The 20,995-nt window shown below is 38.2% G+C and overlaps 1 protein-coding gene across 10 annotated transcripts in view; it reads left to right on the forward strand.

Annotated features, from left to right (window-relative positions):
- AXDND1 (axonemal dynein light chain domain containing 1) overlaps window positions 1-20,995 on the forward strand; it is a 177,767-nt gene that overhangs the window by 24,016 nt on the left and 132,756 nt on the right. For 8 of the 10 annotated variants that reach the window (XM_055255123.2, XM_055255124.2, XM_055255128.2 and 5 more), the window contains 3 exons: window positions 5,386-5,526; window positions 6,585-6,689; window positions 18,514-18,634. In XM_055255123.2, coding sequence (XP_055111098.1) covers window positions 5,386-5,526; window positions 6,585-6,689; window positions 18,514-18,634 — 367 coding nt within the window. The remainder of the gene's footprint in view (window positions 1-5,385; window positions 5,527-6,584; window positions 6,690-18,513; window positions 18,635-20,995) is intronic. The other 2 variants (XM_063627440.1, XM_063627439.1) reach the window with 1 other exon arrangement.

The raw sequence follows: 20,995 nt of genomic DNA on the forward strand, positions 1-20,995 counted from the left end.
AGGTGTGTCTATTCTGCTATAACCCATCTATTATTAACTCAACAATTATATTTTTCCCTAAGAGATTTTTTTTTTTTTTGAGACATGATCTCGCTGTGGCCCAGGCTGCAGTGCAGTGGCATGATCTTGGCTCACTGCAACCTCTGACTTTCGGGTTCAAGTGATTCTTGTGCCTTAGCCTCCCAAGTAGCTGGGACTACAGGCACACACCACCATGCCTGTTTTTTTTTTTTTTTTTTGTATTTTTAGTAGAGACAGGGTTCGCCATATTGGCCAGGCTAGTCTCGAACTCCTGGCCTCAAGCGATCCACCCACCTCAGCCTCCCAGAGTGCTGGGATTACAGGTGTAAGCCACTGTGCCTGGCCTCCCTTAAGAGTTCTGTTAGTTTGTTTCCACATCTGTCTCATCAAATATAATAATTTTATTGCTTATTCATTTTTAGATTCTTTTTTTTTGAGATGGAGTTTCACTCTTGTCACCCAGGCTAGAGTGCAATGGCACCATCTCAGCTCACTGCAACCTCCACCTCCACATTCAAGTGATTCTCCCCCCTCAGCCTCCTGAGTAGCTGGGATTACAGGCATGCACCACCATGCCTGACTAATTTTGCATTTTTAGTAGAGACGGGGTTTCACCATGTTGGCCAGGCTGGTCTTGAACTCCTAATTTCAGGTGATCTGCCCACCTCAGCCCTCCAAAGTGCTGGGATTACAGGTGTGAGCCACTGTGCCCAGCCCATTTTTAGATTCTGTCTTTTATTCCTCAAACATTTCATGCATAGTCTTATAAAATCTGCTATTGGTTATTTCTTCTGAGTCTCATTCATGGTGGTTTATTTACATTAGTATTTTGCAGCCTTTGCTTGTGGAGCTAATATTTCACTGACCTTGGCCATGGGATTCTCAGGGCATGAATCCAAGATGCTTTCTGGAAAAGAAGATTTGCGTGTGCTCCCTTCTGGAATCTGGGATTCATGCAGTAGTCCTACATTTGCCCATGTCTCTGACTTTGAAGTCAGCCCAAGGCTTAGTCTCTGGTTCTCAGTGCTGGTATTTTCCTGGGGACCACCCTGACCTTGGGTTTGCTTACTGCTTACAACTCCCACTCCATTTCTAACTTACTATTTTTTGTTTGTTCTTATTGTTTTTCATCCCTAGAGTCTTCTGTTTCTTCCTGCAAACTCAGTAATGCTTTGAAAAGTGTGTTCTCTTATGGATCTAGTTGGATTGTAATGGGAAGGTCCTTCAGAGTATTTAGTTCTTATATTGTCAGGAGGGGGAAATCCTAAAGACAATGTTTTTTAAATTGATATTTCCAATATATGAGCTGCATCTTGAGGTGATAAACTCCCTGTCACTTTCAGCCTTAAAGCAAGGGCTGTATAATTCTTTCTGTCAATGGATGAAAGATTAAACGACCAGTCCAACTCAGACATATTACAAATCCAGGACCTCAGGCTTAGGATGTAACACCTAGATCAGTTTTTTTTTTTTTTTTTTTTTTTTTTTTAAGACAGTCTTGCTCTGTCACCCAGGCTGGAGTGCAGTGGTGAGATCTCTGCTCACTGCAACTTCTGCCTCCCAGGCTCAAGTGATTCTTGTGTGTCAGCCACCCAAGTAGCTGGGATTATAGGCATGTGCCACCATGCCACGCTAATTTTTGTATTTTTAATAGAGACAAGGTTTTGCCATGTTGGCTAGGCTGGTCTTGAACTCCTGGCCTCAAATGATCTGCCTGCCTCGGCTTCCCAGAGTGCTGAGGTTACAGGTGTGAGCCATCACGCCTGGCCTAGATCACTGTTAATATAAATGAGTACTATTCAGTTATGGTATTTATAATTTATCATCTGTGATCACTTCCAAATATTTTGTTTGGTTTTATTCAGAAGCAAAAGAAATGACTTCTTTGTATTAAAGATTTTTGTTTATCTTTAAATAGCTGATGTCGTTTTACATGTTGTCAATTTGAAAAAAGTGGTTTTATTCATGAATTTAACTATAAGAATCTCACTATACGTAAGTCATGCTGTTAGATGTTGTAAAAATACAAATATATAAGACATGGTTTCTAGTCTCATAGAATTTATATCTAGAAGAAGGAATAAAACAAGTTTTTATTTTTGTTTTACATCTCACATATGATATTCCAAATAATTAGGGCTCTGGTTACAATTCTCTACAATTGTTCACTCACCCATGGCAGGAAAACATAGCCTAGATTCCTTTTTTTTTTTTTCTTTTTTAATGAAGCCACAGCATTCTGCTTCTGTGCTTTTTATTATTTATTTATTTTTTTTTTTTGAGATGGTGTTTTGATCTTGTTGCCCAGGCTGGAGCGCAATGGCGCAATCGTGGCTCACTGCAACCTCTGCCTCCCAGGTTCAAGCGATTCTCCTGTCTCAGCCTACTGAGTAGCTGGGATTACAGCATGCACCACCACGGCCGGCTGTTTTGTATTTTTAGTAGAGACAGGGTTTATCCATGTTGGTCAGGCTGATCTCAAACTCCCGACATCAGGTGACCCACCCACCTCGGGTCCCCAAAGTGCTGGGATTACAGGCGTGAGCCACTGTGGCCAGCCTTCTTTTTTTTTTTTTTTCTATATTGTTCATCTCACATATCTTTTGGAATGTCTGTTTACTATTTTATTCCCTGACATTACTTTCTCTCTTGCATATTTTCTATCTTTTTTTCCTTTCCTTCTGCATGATACCTTGTTTCTCTTATTTTATTTCAATAGTTTTTGGAGAACAGGTGGTTTTTGGTTACACGAATAAGTTCTTGAGCAGTGATTTCTGAGATTTTTGGTGTACTCGTGATGTGGTTTGGCTGTGTCCCCACCCAAATCTCATCTTGAATTGTAGTTGCCATAATCCCCACATGTTGTGGGAGGGACCAGGTAGAGATGGTTGTGTCATGAGGGCTGTTTCCCTCATTCTGCTCTTGTGATAGTGAATTAGTTCTCATGAGATCTGATGATTTTATTTATTTATTTATTTATTTTTGAGATGGAGTCTCACTCTGTTGCCCAGGCTGGAGTGCAGTGGCGCAATCTCAGCTCACTGCCACCTCCGGCTCCTGGGTTCAGGCGATTCTCCTGCCTCAGCCTCCCAGGTAGATGGGATTACAGGTATGCACTACCATGCCCAGCTAATTTTTTGTATTTTTAGTAGAGACAGGGTTTCACCATGTTGGCCAGGCTAGTCTGAAACTCCTGACCTCAGGTGATACGCCTGTCTCAGCCTCCCAAAGTGCTGGTATTACAGGCATGAGTCACTGTGCCTGGCCAGATATCTGATGGTTTTATAAAGGGCTTCTTCCTTTTCTGGGCTTTCATCTTTCTCCTTCCTGCTGCCATGTGAAGAAGGACATGTTTGCTTTCCATTCTGCCATGATCATAAGTTTCATGAGGCCTCCCCAGCTCTGTGAACTGTGAGTCAGTTAAATCTCTTTCCTTTATAAATTACCCCGTCTTGGGTATATCCTTATAGCAGTGTGAGAATGGACTAATACAACCCATCACCCGCTGAGCAGTGTACACTGTATCAAATATGTAGTCTTTATTCCTCACCCCCCTCTCCTAATCTTCCCCCTTAGTCCCTAGAGTCCATTATATCATTCTTATGCCTTTGCATCCTCATAGCTTAGCTCCTATTTATAAGTGAGAACATACAATATTTGGTTTTCCATTCCTGAGTTACTTCACTTAGAATAATGGTCTCGAACTCCATCCAAGTTGCTGCAAATGCCATTATTTCATTTCGTCTTATAGCTAAGTAGTATTCCATAGTGTGTATATACCACATTTTCTTTATCTGCTCGTTGCTTGATGGGCATTTAGGTTGGTTCCATATTTTTGCAGTTGCAAATTGTGCTACTGTAAACATGCATGTGCATGTGTCTTTTTCATATAATGACTTATTTTCCTGTGGGTAGATACCCAGTAGTGGGATTGTTAGATTGAATGGTGGTTCTACTTTTAGTTCTTTGAAGAATCTCCATACTGTTTTCCATGGTGGTTGTACTAGTTTACATTCCCACCAGCAGTGTAAAAGTGTTCTCTTTTCACCACATCCAAGCTGACATTTAGTTTTGATTTTTTAAATTATGGCCATTCTTGCAGTAGTAGGGTGATATTTCATTGTAGTTTTAAATTGCATTTTCCTGATAATTAGTGATGTTGAGTATTTTTTCATGTTTGTTGGCTGTTTGTATATCTTCTTTTGAGGATTGTCTATTCATGTCCTTTGCCCACTTTTTGGTGAAATTATTTGTTTTTTTCTTGCTGATTTGTTGGAGTTCATCATAGATTCTGGGTACTAGTCCTTTGCCAGATGCATAGTTTATGAATATTTTCTCCCTCTCTGTGGGTTGTCTGTTTACCCTGCTGATTATTTCTTTTGCTGTGTAGAAGTTCTTTAGTTTAATTAGGTCCCATCTATTTATTTTTGTTTTTGTCGCATTTGCTTTTGGGTTCTTGGTCATGAATTCTTTGCCTAAGCCAATGTCTAGAAGAGTTTTTCTGACGTTATCTTCTAGAATTTTTATGGTTTCAGGTCTTTAAGTCGTTGATCCATCTTTTGACTTTCGTATAAGGTGAGAGATGAGGATCGTTTCATTCTTCTACATATGGCTTGCCAATTATCCCAGCACCATTTGTTGAAAAGGGTGTCCTTTCCCCACATTATGTTTTTGTATGCTTTGTTGCAGATCAGTTGGCTGTAAGTATCTGACTTTATTTCTGGATTCTCTAGTCTGTTCCATTGGTCTATGTGCCTGTTTTTATACCTGTACCATGCTGTTTCGGTAACTATAGCCTTGTAGTATAATTAGAAGTCAGGTAATGTGATGTTTCCAGATTTATTCTTTTTGCTTAGTATTTCTTTGGCTTTGTGGGCTCTTTTTTGGTTCCATATGAATTTTCAGATTTTTTTTTCCAGTTCTGTGAAGAATGATGATGGTATTTTTGATGGGAATTGCATGGAATCTGTAGATTGAGTTTGGCAGTATGGTCATTCTCACAATATTGATTCTACCCATCCATGAACATGGGATGTGTTTCCATTTGTTTGCATCATATGCAATGTTTTTTCAATAGTGTTTCATAGTTTTTCTTGTAGAGATCGTTCATCTGCTTGGTTAAGTATATTCCTAAGTATTTTCTTTGCTTTTTCTTTCTTTCTTTTTTTTTTTTTTTTTTTTTTTTTTTTTTTTTTTTTTTTTTTTGCAGCTGTTGTAAAAGGGATTGATTTCTTGATTTGATTCTCAGCGTGGTTTTCTTGGTGTATAGCAGTGCTACTGATTTGTGTACATTGATTTTGTAACCTGAGAATTTACTGAATTCATTTATCAGATCTAGGAGCTTTTTGGTTGTTTGTCATGCAGAGAGAGGTATGTACAAATGCTTGACCAGATTGCCCGGCAGATGATTGATTTCTACAAAGACTTGGTAACTCAGCGAATGATGGACCAGCGCATTTTAGAAGAATTGTATAATTTCAAACATGTTATTGAAGAACTGACCAGGTAAAAACTGTGATTATCTTAAACACAAAACAAAAGTCAATGTCATGTCTCTAAAGGGAGTAAAAAATATTTAGGGAAAGTGGAATGGTTAAAGGCCAAGGTTCTTCTGTTTCCTTTTCATGTTTAGCAAGAGTACAAAAAGAACTAGATGTCATTGTAGATATAGATACAGATAAATGGGTTATGCAAGTTCACATAAAAATGAAGATTCTGTATATATTTGACATGGAAAAGACTTACTCTTTCTTCTAAAATATAGATGTTGCTGGGCATGGTGGCTCACACCTGTAATCCCAGCACTTCGGGAGGCTAAGGCGGGAGGATCACTTGAGGTCAGGAGTTTGAGACCAGCCTGGCCAACATGGTAAAACCCCGTCTCTACTAAAAATACAAATAATTAGCCAGGTGTGGTGGCACATGCCTATAATCCCAACTACTGGGGAGGTTGAGGCAGGAGAATCACTAGAACCCGGAGGTGGAGGTTGCAGGGAGCTGAGATCATGCCACTGCACTCTAGCCTGGGTGACAGAGCGAGACCCTGTCTCAGAAAACAAAAATAAAATAAAATAAAATACAGATGTTTACCTTAATCAGGTTTATAGAACAGTGCCATAATTATGGATGTTAACATTATGGAAGTTAACATCTCAAAGAGAATAAGTATCATATAGCCATCAAAGTTAGTGATCATCTAACTTCTAACCTTGAAGCAAGATGGTTAGTGGTGAGAATAAAGAAGATAGGATAGTCATATCAGAAAGTGGGGTAGACCAGCATGGAGGACTTGCATGTCAGCATCTCCCTCCCTCCATTCTAAAGGATCTCCCCTACATCTTCTTTCTGTCTGATTCCTGCCAGCCTGATTCCATTTCCAAACCTGGCAAGATTCCATCTAGAATGTACACTCAATTTCTTGATTTGGTTTATAAGGTGGAAAAACTGGGAAGGGAGGTACACATGATAACTGAGAAGATTCCTAAGTATAAATCTGATTTTCTCGGTAGAAACTTTTTAGAAATCTCCAAATATGAATTAAAAATTTATTTGATTTATTTCAGGGAACTGTGTCTAGTTAGGGCACATGATGTGAAATTAACAAAGAAAACAGAAAAAGCCCACAAGGATTTGGCACAAGCTCTTTTAGATGCGGAAAAGAATGCCAAGTGAGTTGCTTCAAGTTTGTTTAGCTTACATAGGGGAAAGGGAAGAAGCTTATGTAGCTTCTGAAATAATATATATGATACTAACTTCTTGAATTCTAAAAGCACATATAGATAGCTTACTTTATCTGAATTTAGTTGATTTCTCATTCTGGGTGCAAAGAAGGTAAAACATGATTTTTTCTCTTGGAGATAGACTGTTGCTTTCTGCATTAATCATTTTTGTTGACTGAGGATTGCAGGCTATTACTTTCTGGTTTTCTACAAGAAAGTGTAAAGAAACAGTGAGCATAGATAGCATAGATTCTGGAACCATGCTGTTTGCTGTGTGACCTTGGGGAAGTCACTTAACTTTTCTGGGCCTAAGTTTGCCCATATGTAAAATTGGGATAACGATATTACCTACCTCATAGGATTATTACGAGTATTAAAGGAAGTAGTATAAGTAAAGCACTTAGAATGGTGCTTGGCATATAGTCAGCGCTATGACAATATGAAATATTCTTACTCTGGTTGCTTTTAATGAAATTTTATGTCATGAAATATTTCAAACATTCAGAAAAAGAAAGCATTATAGTGAGTACTCATTTACCTTTCATGAATTACCAAATGTCAGCCATTATGTCATACTTGTTTCACACCCCATTTTTAGGAAACAAAATTTTATAGAAATATTTGGAGATTTAGGCCAGGCATAGTGGTTCATGCCTGTAATCCCAGCACTTTGGGAGGCTGAGGCAGGTGAATCACCTGAGGTTGAGAGTTTGAGACTAGCCTGGCCAACATGGCAAAACCCCATCTCTACTAAAAATACAAAAATTAGCTGGATGTGGAGGTGCTTGCCTGTAATCCTAGCTCCTTGGAAGGCTGAGGCATGAGAATTGCTTGAACCCAGGAGGCAGAGGTTGCAGTGAGCTAAGTTTGTGCCACTGCACTCCACCCTGGGTGACAAAGTGAGATTCTGTCTCAAAAAAAGAAAAATATGTGGAGATTTAAAAAAATACATCTATATCTATGTCTCTATCTCTATATATCTCCATTCTGCTTCTTCCCTCCCCAGAGTTAATCACTAATCAATAGTTGGTATGTAACTTTCCTATCCATGTTTTTATATTTTACTATAATACATAGTTACATATAAAAAAATTTGCGGCTGGGTACAGTGGCACACGCCTGTAATCTCAGCACTTTGGGAGGCTGAGGTGGGCGGATCGCTTGAGGCCAGGAGTTCGAGACTAGCCTGGTCAATATGGTGAACCCTGTCTCTACTAAAAATACAAAAAATTAGCTGACGTGGTGGCATGTACCTGTAGTCCCAGCTACTTGGGAGGCTGAGGCAGGAGAATTGCTTGAACCCAGGAGGTGGAGATTGCAGTGAGCCGAGATTGCACCGCTGCACTCCAGCCTGGGCGACAGAGCAAGACTCTATCTCAAAAAAAAAAAAAAAATTTGCTTTTACCAACTAAATACTATTCTTTTGAGATCTTCTCATTATGATGCATATAGAACAAATAAATTTTTTCTGCACTATAATATTAACCATATGACTAAATTATAATTTATGTATTAATGTATAATTTATGTATCAATCACTCAGAATGGATTTTTCCATTTGCTTGGTAGATTTTTCTCCATCCCTTTATTTTGAGCATATGGGTGTCATTGCATGTGAAATGAGTCTCTTGAAGATAACATACCAATGGGTCTTGTTTCTTTATCCAGCCTGCAACTCTGTGCCTTTTAATCAGGACATTTAGCCCATTTACATTTAAGGTAAACCAGTAAAGATATATATAGATTTCATCCTGTCATCATGTTAGCTGGTTATAATGCAGACTTGTTTGCGTGGTTGCTTCATAGTGTCACTGGTCTGTGTACTTATGTATTTTTTAATAGCGGCTGGTAATGGTCTTTCCATATTTAGTGCTTCCTTCAGGAGCTCTTTTAAGGCAGATCTGGTGGTAATGAATTTTCTCAGCACTTGCTTGTCTGTAAAGGATCTTATTTCTCCTTCACTTATGAAGCTTAGTTTGGACATATATAAAATTCTGGGTTGGAATTTCTTTTTTTAAAGAATGTTGAATATTGGCTTCCAATCTCTTCTGGCTTGTAGGGTTTCTGCTGAGAGGTCCACTGTTAGTCTGATGGGCTTACTCTTGTAGGTGACCTGACTTTTCTTTCTAGATGCCTTTAACCTTTTTTCTTTTATTTTGACTTTTGAGAATCTGATGATTATGTGCCTTGAGGATGATCTTCTTGTGAAGTATTGTACTGGGATTTTCTGCATTTTCTGAATTTGAATGTTGGCTTCTCTAGCTAGGTTGGGGAAATCCTCATGGATGATACCCTAAAATATGTTTTCCAAGTTGCTTACACTCACCCTATCTCTTTCAGGGACATCAATGAGTCATAGATTTGGTATCTTTACATAATCCCACATTTCTCCAAGGTTTTGTTCATTCCTTTTTATTCTTTTTTCTCTGTTCTTGTCTCTCTTATTTCAGAAAACCAGTCTTCAAGTTCTGAGATTCTTTCTTCAACTTGGTTTATTCTGCTATTAATACTTGTAATTGCATTATGAAGTTATTGTAGAACATTTTTTTCAGCTCTATCAGTCCAGTTACAGTCTTTTCTATACTGGCTATTTTGTCTGTCAGCTCCTTTATCATTTTATTGCGATTCATAGCTTCCTTGAATTGGGTTTCAGCATACTCCTGCATCTTAATGATCTTTATTCCTATCCATAGCATCAATTCTGTTTGTGTCATTTCTGCCATCTCAGCCCAGTTCAGAACCCTTGCTGGAGAGGTGGTACAATCATTTGGAGGAAAGAAGGCACTCTGGCTTTTTGAGTTGTCAGAGTTCTTGTGTTGTTTTTTTTCATATTTGTGGGCTGATGTTTGTTTCATCTTTGAAGTTGCTGATGTTTGGGTGTTTTTTTTCCCTTTTATCCTATATGATGACATCGAGAGTTTGATTGTGGTATAAAGTGGATTAAACCAACTGGCTTTATTTCTGGAAGATTCTAGGGGGCCAACGCTCAGCTTCCAACTCCTGGACCGTGTACTCCAACTCTGGGGGACTTTTATTGGGACCAGCTTTGTTCTTTGCTCCCTGAGGTTAGGAATCCACTGCACTGGGGGAGCTGAGGTGCTCCTGGACCACTGGTCACTACACTCTGATGGGTGGTGTCAGCCAAAGCCTTTCATAGTGCTGTGGCAGTGGGATCTGCCCTTGTTTTCATGTGTCAGCAGCAGCGGTAGCGGCAGTGTTGTGGGGGTGCATTCTCGTTGGCTGCAACAGGTGCTGGGGTGCCTGCTTCTGTGTGGGTGTCACCACAGAGTGGAGGCAGGACAGCTGGAAGAGGGTTGGGGGGCCCCTGCTGGCAACTGTGCACAGTTGTGCTGGTGGTGGTCTTAGCATGGGGGCGAGGCTCTGGCAGGTGCAGGTCTATGTGCATTCTCTGTGAGCTGCAGGCAGGGGTGGTCACTCAGGGCAGGGGAGAGTCCACTGTTCTCTGAGCTTAGTTTTACTCTTGGAGGAGTGTTGCCACTAAGGGCAGGGTGCTGGTGGGGGTGGGACTGGCTGGGTGTCTGCCCACCAAGGCTGTCACTGTAATGGATCAAAGCCTTGTGGCAGGGGTTGGGGGGAGGCTGTGAAAGGGCAGAATGTACTACTGCCATATCAGTGGCAGGGCAGGGTGCATGCACACATGCATGCTGGCGAGGCAAGGAAAGCAAAACATGCCTGCACACACATGGGCCGGCAAAGTGATGTGGGGTGTTGCCGTGGGCCTGGGGGAAGCTGCAGTATTGAGAGGGAGCAGGCAGGCTGGTGCTATGGGTCTTGTTTCTGTGTACATGTACTCACATGTATATGTATAGTTAAAACCAAAATTGTATTATATGCACTATTCTACAATCAGTATTTTTTCAGTTAAGAATGTCTACCTATTTCAGGCCATAGTCACCAAAACAGCATGGTACTGGTATAAAAATAGGCACGTAGACCAATGGAAGAGAATAGAGAATCCCGAAATAAACCCAAATACTTACAGCCAATTGATCTTCAACAAAGCAAACAAAAACATAAAGTGGGGAAAGGACACCCTTTTCAATAAATGGTGCTGGGATAATTGGCTAGCCACATGTAGGAGAATGAAACTGGATCCTCATCTCTCACCTTGTACAAAATCAACTCAAGATGGATTAAGGACTTAAACCTAAGATCTGTACTATCAAAATTATAGAAGATAACAGTGGAAAACCCCTTCTAGACATTGGCTTAGGCAAGGATTTCATGACCAAGAACCCAAAAGTGAAAGCAATAAAAACAAAGATATATATCTGGGACCTAATTAAACTAAAGAGCGTTTGCACAGCAAAAGGAACAGTCAGCAGAGTCAACAGACAGCCCACAGAGTGGGAGAAAATCTTCACAATCTATACATCTGACAGAGGACTAATATCCACAGTCTACAATGAACTCAAACAAATCGGTAAGAAAAAAACAAACAATCACATCAAAAAGTGGGCAAAGGACATGAATAGACAATTCTCAAAAGAAGATATACAAATGGGCAACAAACATATGAAAAAATGCTCAACATCACTAATGATAAGGGAAATGCAAATCAAAACCACAATGCAGTACCACCTTACTCCTGCAAGGATGGCTATAATCAAAAAATCAAAATCAGATGTTGCCATGGATGCAGTGATTAGGGAACACTTCTACACTGCTAGTGGGAATGTAAACTAATACAGCCACTGTGGAAAACAGTGTGGAGATTCCTTAAAGAACTAAAAGTAGAACTACCATTTTATCCAGCAATCTCACTACTGGGTATCTACCCAGAGGAAAAGAAGTCATTATATGAAAAAGATACTTGCATGGGCATGTTCATAGCAGCACAATTCACAATTGCAAAATCGTAGAACCAACCCAAATGCCCATCAATCAATGAGTGGATAAAAAAACTATGGTATATATATATGATGGAATACCACTCAGCCATAAAAAGGAATGAATTAATGGCATTTTCAGTGACCTGGATGAGATTGGAGACCATTATTCTAAGTGAAGTAACTCAGGAGTGGAAAACCAAACATTGTATGTTCTCACTGATACGTGGGAGTTAAGCTATGAGGATGCAAAGGCATAAGAATAATACACTTTGGGGACTTGGGGGAAAGAGTGGGAGGGGGATGAGGGATAAAATGCCTCAAATATGGTGCAGTGTATACTGCTCGGGTGATGGGTGCACTAAAATCTCACAAATCACCACTAAAGAACTTACTCATGTAACCAGATACCACCTGTACCCCAATAACTTAAGGAAAAATAAAATTTAAAAATTAGGAAAGAAATAAAAAATAAAAATAAAAAAAGAGAAGATGGCCGGGTGTGGTGGCTCACGCCTGTAATCCCAGCACTTTGGGAGGTCAAGGTGGGAGGATCATGAGGTCAGGAGATCAAGATCATCCTGGCTAACATAGTGAAACCCTGTCTCTACTGAAAATACAAAAAAAATTAGCTGGGCGCAGTGACAGGTGCCTGTAGTCCCAGCTACTCGGGAGGCTGAGGCAGGAGAATGGTGTGAACCCGGGAGGCGGAGCTTGCAGTGAGCCGAGATCACGCCATTGCACTCTAGCCTGGGCGACAGAGCAAGACTCTCTCTCAAAACAAAACAAAACAAAAAAAAGACACAGAAACAAACAAATGATAAAAAGAATGTCTATGGCCAGGCACGGTGGCTCACACCTATAATCCCAGCACTTTGGGAGATCAAAGTGGGTGGATCACGTGAGGTCGGGAGTTCGAGACCAGCCTGACCAACATGGAGAAACCCTTTCTCTACTAAAAATACAAAATTAGCCGGGTGTGGTGCCACATGCCTGTAATCCCAGCTACTTGGGAGGCTGAGGCAGGAGAATCGCTTGAACCTGGGAGGCAGAGATTGCAGTGAGCTGAGGTTGTGCCATTGTGCTCCAGCCTGGGCAACAAGAACAAAACTCTGTCTCAAAAAAAAAAAAAAAAAAAGTATCTACCCAGTAATGGGATTACTGGGTTAAAGGTATTTCTGGTTCCAGATCCTTGAGGAAAGGCCACATCGTCTTCCATAATGGTTGAACTAATTTACACTCTTTGGGAGACTTTTAATTACTGATTCAATCTTGTTACTCATTATTGGTCTGTTCAGGTTTTCTGTTTCAATTTTGTAGGTTGTATGTGTTCGGGAGTATATCTAGTTTCTTCTAGGTATTCCAATTTGTTAGAGGATTGTTGTTCGTGATTATATTTCAGTGGTATCAGTTATATCTCTTTTTGTTTGTTTCTGATTTTATTTGCTTGAGTCGTCTCTCTTTTTTTCTTGGGTAGTCTAGCTAGAAGTTTATTGATTTTATTTTTTCAAAAAGTTAACTTTATTTTGTTGATATTTTGTAGTTTTTTAGTTTCTCTCATTTATTTCTGCTCTGACATTTATTATTTCTTTCTTTCTACTAATTTTGCGTTTTGTTTTTTCTCTCTTTTCTAGTTCTTGGAGGTACATCATTAGGTTGTTTATTTGAAATCTTTCTGTTCTTTTGATATAGATGTTTATTAATATGAACTTCCCTCTTAGCACTTGGTTTGATGGTTTTCTGTAGTGGTAACATTTGAATCCTTTCTCTTTCTCTTTTTTGTTTCTGCTCTGCCAGTGAGTTTTTTTTACGTTGATGTGTTTGCATGATGGTAGATATTGTCATTTTGTTTCTAACTTTTGCATTATCCCATAGGCCTTGTGCTTCATTTGTTTCAAGACATTTAAAAATTTTCTTCTTAATGTATTTACTGACCCAGTGATCATTCAGGAGCATGTTGTTTAACTTCCACATATTTGTACAGTTTGCAGTTTCTCTTGCTATTAATTTCTGGTTTTACTTCGTTGTGGTCCGAGAAGATACTTGATATGTTTCCAGTTTTTAAATATGTGTTGAGACTTATTTTGTGGCCTAACATATGGTCACTTGTGGAGAATGTTCCATGTGCTGGTGAGAAGAATGTGTATTCTGCAGATGTTGGAGAAAATGTTCTGTAAATTCTTGTAATGTCCATTTGTTCTAAAGTATTGCTTAAATCCAATGTTTGTTAACTTTCTGTCTAGATGATCTTTTGAATGCTGAGTGTAGGGTTTTGAAGGCCCCAACTATTATCGTATTAGCTTCCATCTATCTCTTTAGATCTAATGTTTGCTTTATACATCTGGGTGCTCCAGGGTTGGGTGCATATATATTTAGAGTTGTTATATCCTTTTCCTGAATTGATCCCTTTATCTTCATATAATGAACTTCTTTGTCTCTTTTTATAGATTTTGACTTAAATTCTGATTTATCTGATATAAGTATAGATAGTCCTGCTTGCTTTGGTTTCTGTCTGCATAGAGTGTCTTTTTCCATCTCTTCACTTTTAGGCTATATATGTTTTTGCAAGTGAAGTGAGCTTTTTGGAGGCAGCATATGTTTAGGCTGTATTTTTATATCCATTCAGCCAATCTATATCTTTTACATGGGGGAATTTAATTCTTTTATATTCAAGGTTATTATTGATAGGTGAGGACTTATTCCTGTCATTTTGTTAATTATATTCTGATTATTTTGTATAGCTTTTTCTCCTTTCTTCTTATTTTATTGTTTATCATTGCTGTTTGATGGTTTTCTGTAGTGGTAACATTTGAATCCTTTCTCTTTCTCTTTTTTGTTTCTGCTCTGCCAGTGAGTTTTTTTTATGTTGATGTGTTTGCATGATGGTAGATATTGTCATTTTGTTTCTAAATATAGGACTCCCTTCAGGCTGGTCTAGTGGTGATGAATTTCCTCAGTTTTTGCTTATCTGAGAAAGACTTCTTTTGTCCTTCACTTTTGAAGGATGGCTTTGCTAGGTACAGAATTCTTGGCTAGCAGGTCCCCCCCCCCCCCTTTTTTTTTTTTTTGAGATGGAGTCTTGCTCTGTCACCAGACTGGAGTGTAGTGGTGTGATCTCAGCTCACTACAACCTCCGTTTCCCTGGTTCAAGCAATTCCCCTGCCTCAGCCTCCCAAGTAGCCGAGACTACAGGCACGTGCCACCATGACCGGCTAATTTTTGTATTTTAGTAGAGACGAGGTTTCACCATGTTGGCCAGGATGGTCTCAATCTCCTGACCTCGTGATCTGCCTGCATTGGCTTCCCAAAGTGTTGGGATTACAGGTGTGAAACACTGCTCCTGGCCTCTTTTTCTCCTTTCAGCATTTTGAATATATCATTCAATTCTTTCCTGGCTTAAGGTTTCTGCTGAGAAATCCATTAGTCTAATGTGGATTCCCTTATGTGTAACTTGATGTTTTGCTCTTGCTGTTTTTAGAATTCTCCCTTGTCTCTGACTTTTGACAGTTTGACTATAATATGCCTTAGAAAATATCTTTGTGGGTTGACTATCTTGGGGATCTTTGAGCTTCCTGTATCTGGATGTCTTTATCTCTTGCAAGATTTGGGAATTTTCAAGCTATTAGTTTATTAAATAGGTTTTCTATGTCTTTGTCCATCTCTTCTCTTTCTGAAACTCTCCAGATTAAAAAAAATTTGGTCACTTTATGGTGTCCCATATATCCACATAAGCTTTCTTCATTGTTTTCAATTCATTTCTCTCTCTACTTTTTAAAGTCTGACTAGGTTTTTTCAAAAGACCTGTCTTCAAGGTCAGAAATTCCTTCTTCTACTTGATACAGTCTATTGTTGAAGCTGTCAAATGTATTTTTTATTACATTTATTGAATTCTTCAGTTCCAAGGTTTTTGTTTCATTCCTTTTTATGATACCTGTCTCTGTTGAGTCCCTCATCCAGATCATGGATTGTTTTCCTGATTTATTTGTGTTCTTTATCTGTGTGTCTTGTATCTCACTGGGTTTCTTTAATATCATTTTTTGAAATCTTTTTCAGACATTTTATAAATTTCCTTTCTGTTGAGATTTGTTACTAGATAATTATTTTTTCATGTTTCCTATGTTCTTACTTTGCTATCTGTGCATCTGATTTAATCGTCATTTTTTTCCAATTTTATGAAAAATTCTTTTTGTTTTTGTTGAGACAGAATCTCACTCTTGTTGCCAGGCTGGAGTGTACTGGTGTGATTTCGGCTCACTACAACCACTGCCTTCTGGGTTCAAGCTATTCTCCTGCCTCAACCTCCCAAGTAGCTGGGACTACAGGCACATGCCATCACACCTGGTGAATTTTTGTACTTTTAGTAGAGATGGGTTTTTGCCACGTTGGCCAGGCTTGTCTTGAATTCCTGACCTTAAGTGATCCCGCCTTGGCCTCCCAAAGTGCTGAGATTACAGGCAGGAGCCACCAAACCTGGATAATTTTATGAAAAATTCTTTATAGAGATGGGGTTCACTGTATCATCCAGGCTGGAGTGCAGTTGCATGATCGTGGCCAACTGCAGCCTTGACCTCAGTGCTCAAGCAATCCTTACACATCAGCGTACTGAGTAGCTAGACTACAGGTACACACTAGAGTGCCTGGTGCCTGGGTAAAAATTTTTTTTTCCCTGAAATGTGGTCTTACTATGTTGTCAAGGCTGGTCTCAAACTCCTGGGTTCAAGTAATCCTCCTGCCTTGACTCTTAAAGTGTGTTTTCTTTTTTTTTTTTTTTTTTGCCAAAAATGACATTGGTATTTTGATAGGGGTTGCATTGAATTTGTAGATTGCTTGGGCAGTATATTCATTTTAATGATATAAATTCTTCTGATCCACTAGTATGGTATGGCTTTCAGTTTATTTGTGTCCTCTTCAATTTCTTTCATCAGTGTTTTGTAGTTTTTCTTGTACATATTTTTCACTTCCTTGATTAAATTTATTCCTAGATGTTCTTTTTTGGTAGCTATTATAAATGGGATGGCTTTCTTGATTTCTACTGGTTCATTGTTGGTGTATAGAAACACTACTGATTTTTGTATATTGATTTTGTATCCTGCAACTTTACTGAATTTGTATATCAATTCTAAGAGTTTTTTTGGTGCCACTTTTAGGAGTTTTTAAAAAAATATATAAGATCTTGCTGTCTGCAAACAGGAACAATTTGACTTCCATCTTTCTAATTTGGATGCCCTTTATTTCTTTCACTTGCCAAATTAGCTAGAACTTTATGTATTTTTTTTAATAAAAATGAGATTAAACATTTTATAATTTTAGCATTTTGGTTTTTTCATTTTGTATTATAACATGAAGAAATTTCCCATGTACCAAAGTATTAAGAATATGATGTTTAGCCAGGTACGGTGGCTCATGCCTATAATCCCAGCACCCCTGGGAGACTGAGGCGGGTGGATCACTTGATGTCAGGAGTTTGAGACCATCCTGGCCAACATGGTGAAACCCTGTCTCTACTAAAAATACAAAAATTAGCCAGGCGTGGAGGTTGCAGTGAGCTGAGATTGTGCCATTGCACTCCAGCCTGGGGGACAAGAGTGAAACTCTGTCTCAAAAAAAACAAAAAACAAAACAAAACAAAAATATGATGATGTTTAATTATCTACAGTATTTTTTTTTAAATCATAGAACTACATTATATTTTTATCTGTCTACTCTTTTGTTGTTGGACACTGAGATTGTTTCTGGATTTTTTGCTTTTGCTGTTAAATTAGGGTCATTAATTCTCTTTTGATAATTGAGGTCTAATTTTTAGAAAATAAAGTACACAAATCTTAAGGGTATAGCTCAGTGAATTTGTACATGTGTATTCACCTGTATAATTTTTTTCTATTATTTTGAACAAATGAAAGCCTCTAAGACGAGAAGAATTCTACTTCAGTGGCCTTTAATTCTTATTGCAAAGTCCTTGGGAGGAAGTGTTTCAAAAGATTTGTGAAATGCTAATTACATTATAACTTCTATGTTTGTATTTACTTCAGGAGGTCTTTTAATTTTTCTGTCACCCAATCTGGAGTGCACTGGTGCGATCTTGGCTCACTGCAACCTCTGCCCCCCGGGTTCAAGCAATTCTTCTGCCTCAGCCTCCCAAATGGCTAGAACTACAGGGACGTGCCACCACACCTGGCTAATTTTTGTATTTGTAGAGACGAGGTTTCACCATGTTGCCCAGGCTGGTCTCAAATTCCTGACCTCAGGTGATCTACCTGCCTCGGCCTCCAAAGTGTTGGGATTACTGGCGTGAGCCGCTGTGCCCAGCCAGGAAGTCTTTTAATTTTAAATGAAGCTTCAGTGTAAATTAGAAGGAAAAAGATGTTCTGGTAGACATAAAGAAACAATAGTTAAGAAAAGGTGCTTTATTTAAGGTTTTAAAGGGTTAAGGGACAATTTTCTTTAATCTTGTACTAATTATGTATAATTAAAAATTTTAGTGGCTCACAATTATTGGGCTTTGTACCTTTCATAAAGAATCTTAGGTCTATGAGCAAACTTTGACAATAAAACTGTTAGGTTGTTGTTACTTGTATGCTGAATTTTTCATTAGATATGGTGTTATTATACCATTGGAATATCATGTCAGAATTCTAGTGAAAAAATAAAGAATAAGATGAAAAGTGTTTAGAGCAAGGAACAATATATGAGATTTTTACTTTCATTAAGACTTTATAAGATTTATAAATTAAATGTGAATATTTTTCTTCTATTTCACTGTATATGTGTTATCAATATATTCAACAATTATACCATAATTACCTTATGATGAGTTTTTAAAGGAACACATTACCTATTTTAAAACAAATTTCTTTTTTAAAAAATATATGTGTCTATATTCTTAGTATAAATTAAATGAAGCTGTTTCTTAATTGTTTTTATAGAATGGTAGAAGAATATCATGACTTATATACATTACAAAGAGAAAGGATGGAGAATGATATGAAACAGTTAGTGGCAGAAAGAGATATCTGGAGCTCAGCCACATATGAATTGGCCCTAAAGGTTAGTTCATCTGGATTCACAACTGACACTTCTTTTTTGGCTAAAGATACATTCTACAGTTTTAAAATTTGTTTTTTGTTTGTTTGTTTGTTTGTTTTGAAAGAATCTTACTCTGTTGCTCAGGCTGGAGATCAGTAATGTGATCTTGGCTCACTGCAACCTCTGACTCTTGGGTTCAAGCAATTCTCCCGCCTCAGCCTCTTGAGTAGCTGGGATTACAGGCATGAGCTGCCACACCTGGCCTATTTTGCGGTTTTCAATAATCTAGACAAAGACTCAAAAAAATGAGGATGTATATTTGTTGATGTATAATGTAACTTTTGTGGGCTTTGAAAAGGAAAAGTTGAATTTCTTCTTTTTATTCTTGCATTTGTTGGGTACGTAGCTATTACACAATTAAGGGATCTTTTTTTTTAAGGGCAGAATCTATGAAATATGAATAAGTGTTCTTTTTCTGTTGTTTGGGAACATGTTAAAATTTTCAACTTTAATTTATACTAATAATAAAGTAGGAAAGGTGGTTCTTATCTCTTCACACAAGGTGACCATATTTGGATCACTGGATATCACACTCTGATTCTCTTTAAAAAAAAAAAGAAAATAGGGTCTCACTCTGTTGCCCAGGCTGGAGTGTACTGGTGAGTGGTGCAATCACAGCTTACTGTAGCCTTGACCTCCTGGGCTCAAGCAATTCTCCCACCTCAGCGTCTTGAGTAGCTGGGATTACAGGTGTGCACCACCACTCCTGGCTAATTTTTAATTTTTTGTAGAGATGGGATTTCTCTATGTTGCCCTGGATAGTCTTGAACTCCTAGGCTTAAATCATCCTCCTGCCTCAACCTCTCAAAGTGCTGGGATTACATTCACGAGCCACTGTGGCTGACCCACTCTCTGATTCTGTTACCTTGGTACACAAGATGACAAATGAATTGAAATATGGTACCCTGTGGACCATTATAGTAATACTTTACGGAAATAGCAAAGTCACACAATATTCTATATTTCTAAAATGTTTACTTGTTGGTTGCCTATTCTGAAAACTGGGACTTCTAGGTACAGTGAATTTTGATCCTCAAAAGATTAAAAAATGAGTTCAGTTAAATTGGTTCCCTGGTCTACTGGTGGCAGGTCACAGCGTTCTCCATGGAGATATACTGCATTAATGCATTAATACATCTGCATTAGAGCTCTGTATTAACCCTGCCACATGTAGTAGTTTGTCAGTTATTTGGAAGAAAATGTAGAAGGCATCCCTGTCAAGTGTCCTAAAGCTAGAGAGAAAGCTAATACACTAGATGGTGGAATCAAGACTTGTTATTTAGGAAAGTTCATTTACTTACTAGAGGTAATTATTAGAAATCTAGATCGTTACTGGGGACATGCTAGAGGCATTTCCATTCAAGAGAGGAGAAAGGATTTCTGCTATCACTGGAGGTCCTAATTCAGTAATAACATGCAAATAAGATCAAGAGATATAACTACTTAAAGGAAGCAGCAAAATCTCTTTAAAAATTTTTTTTCCCACTGATTTCTTTAGCAAAAATCCCCAGTACATTGTTGAATAGAAGTGGTAAAAGTGAATATTCCTGTTCTCAGTCTTACGGGAAAGACATTCTGCTTTCACCATTAAGTACAATATTTACTGTAGGCTTTCATATATACCCTTTATTGGGTTGTGGAAGTTCCCTTCAGTTTTTCATTTGTTTAGAGTTTAATCATAAATAGGTGCTGTATTTAGTCAAATATATTTTCTGTGTCAATTGAGATTACTACATCTTGATTTCCTTTTACTTTATTAACATATTACATTGTTTTTAACACCTTTATTGAAGTACAATTGATATACAGAAAAAACAAATCCACACATGTTTAATATATTCAATTTGACATTGAACATTTACATACACTCATGATACCCTCATGACAATCAAGGTAATAAACATATCCACATTAACTGTTTATATTTATTTTATTAATTAATTTTAAATTTTATTTTAGATTCAGGGGTACATGTGCAGGACAGCTACATGGATATATTGTGTAAATCATAAGATTTGGGCTTCCAGTGAGCCCATCACCCAAATATTGAACATTGTGTCCAATAGATAAATTCTCAACTGTTGGTTGTTTCCTACCCTCCCCACTTTTGGAGTCACCAGTGTCTATTATTTTCATCCTTGTGTCCATGTATACCCATTGTTTAGTTCCCACTTACAAGTGAGAACATGCAGTATTTGATTTTCTGTTTCTGAGTTTTTTTCACTTAATTGCCTTCAGCTCCATCCATGTTGCTTCAAAGCACATAGTTTCATTCTCTTCTATGGCTGCACAATATTCCATGGTATATACCACATTTTCTTT

The sequence above is a fragment of the Symphalangus syndactylus genome, chromosome 12, assembly GCF_028878055.3.
Source record: "Symphalangus syndactylus isolate Jambi chromosome 12, NHGRI_mSymSyn1-v2.1_pri, whole genome shotgun sequence".
NCBI lineage: Eukaryota > Metazoa > Chordata > Mammalia > Primates > Hylobatidae > Symphalangus > Symphalangus syndactylus.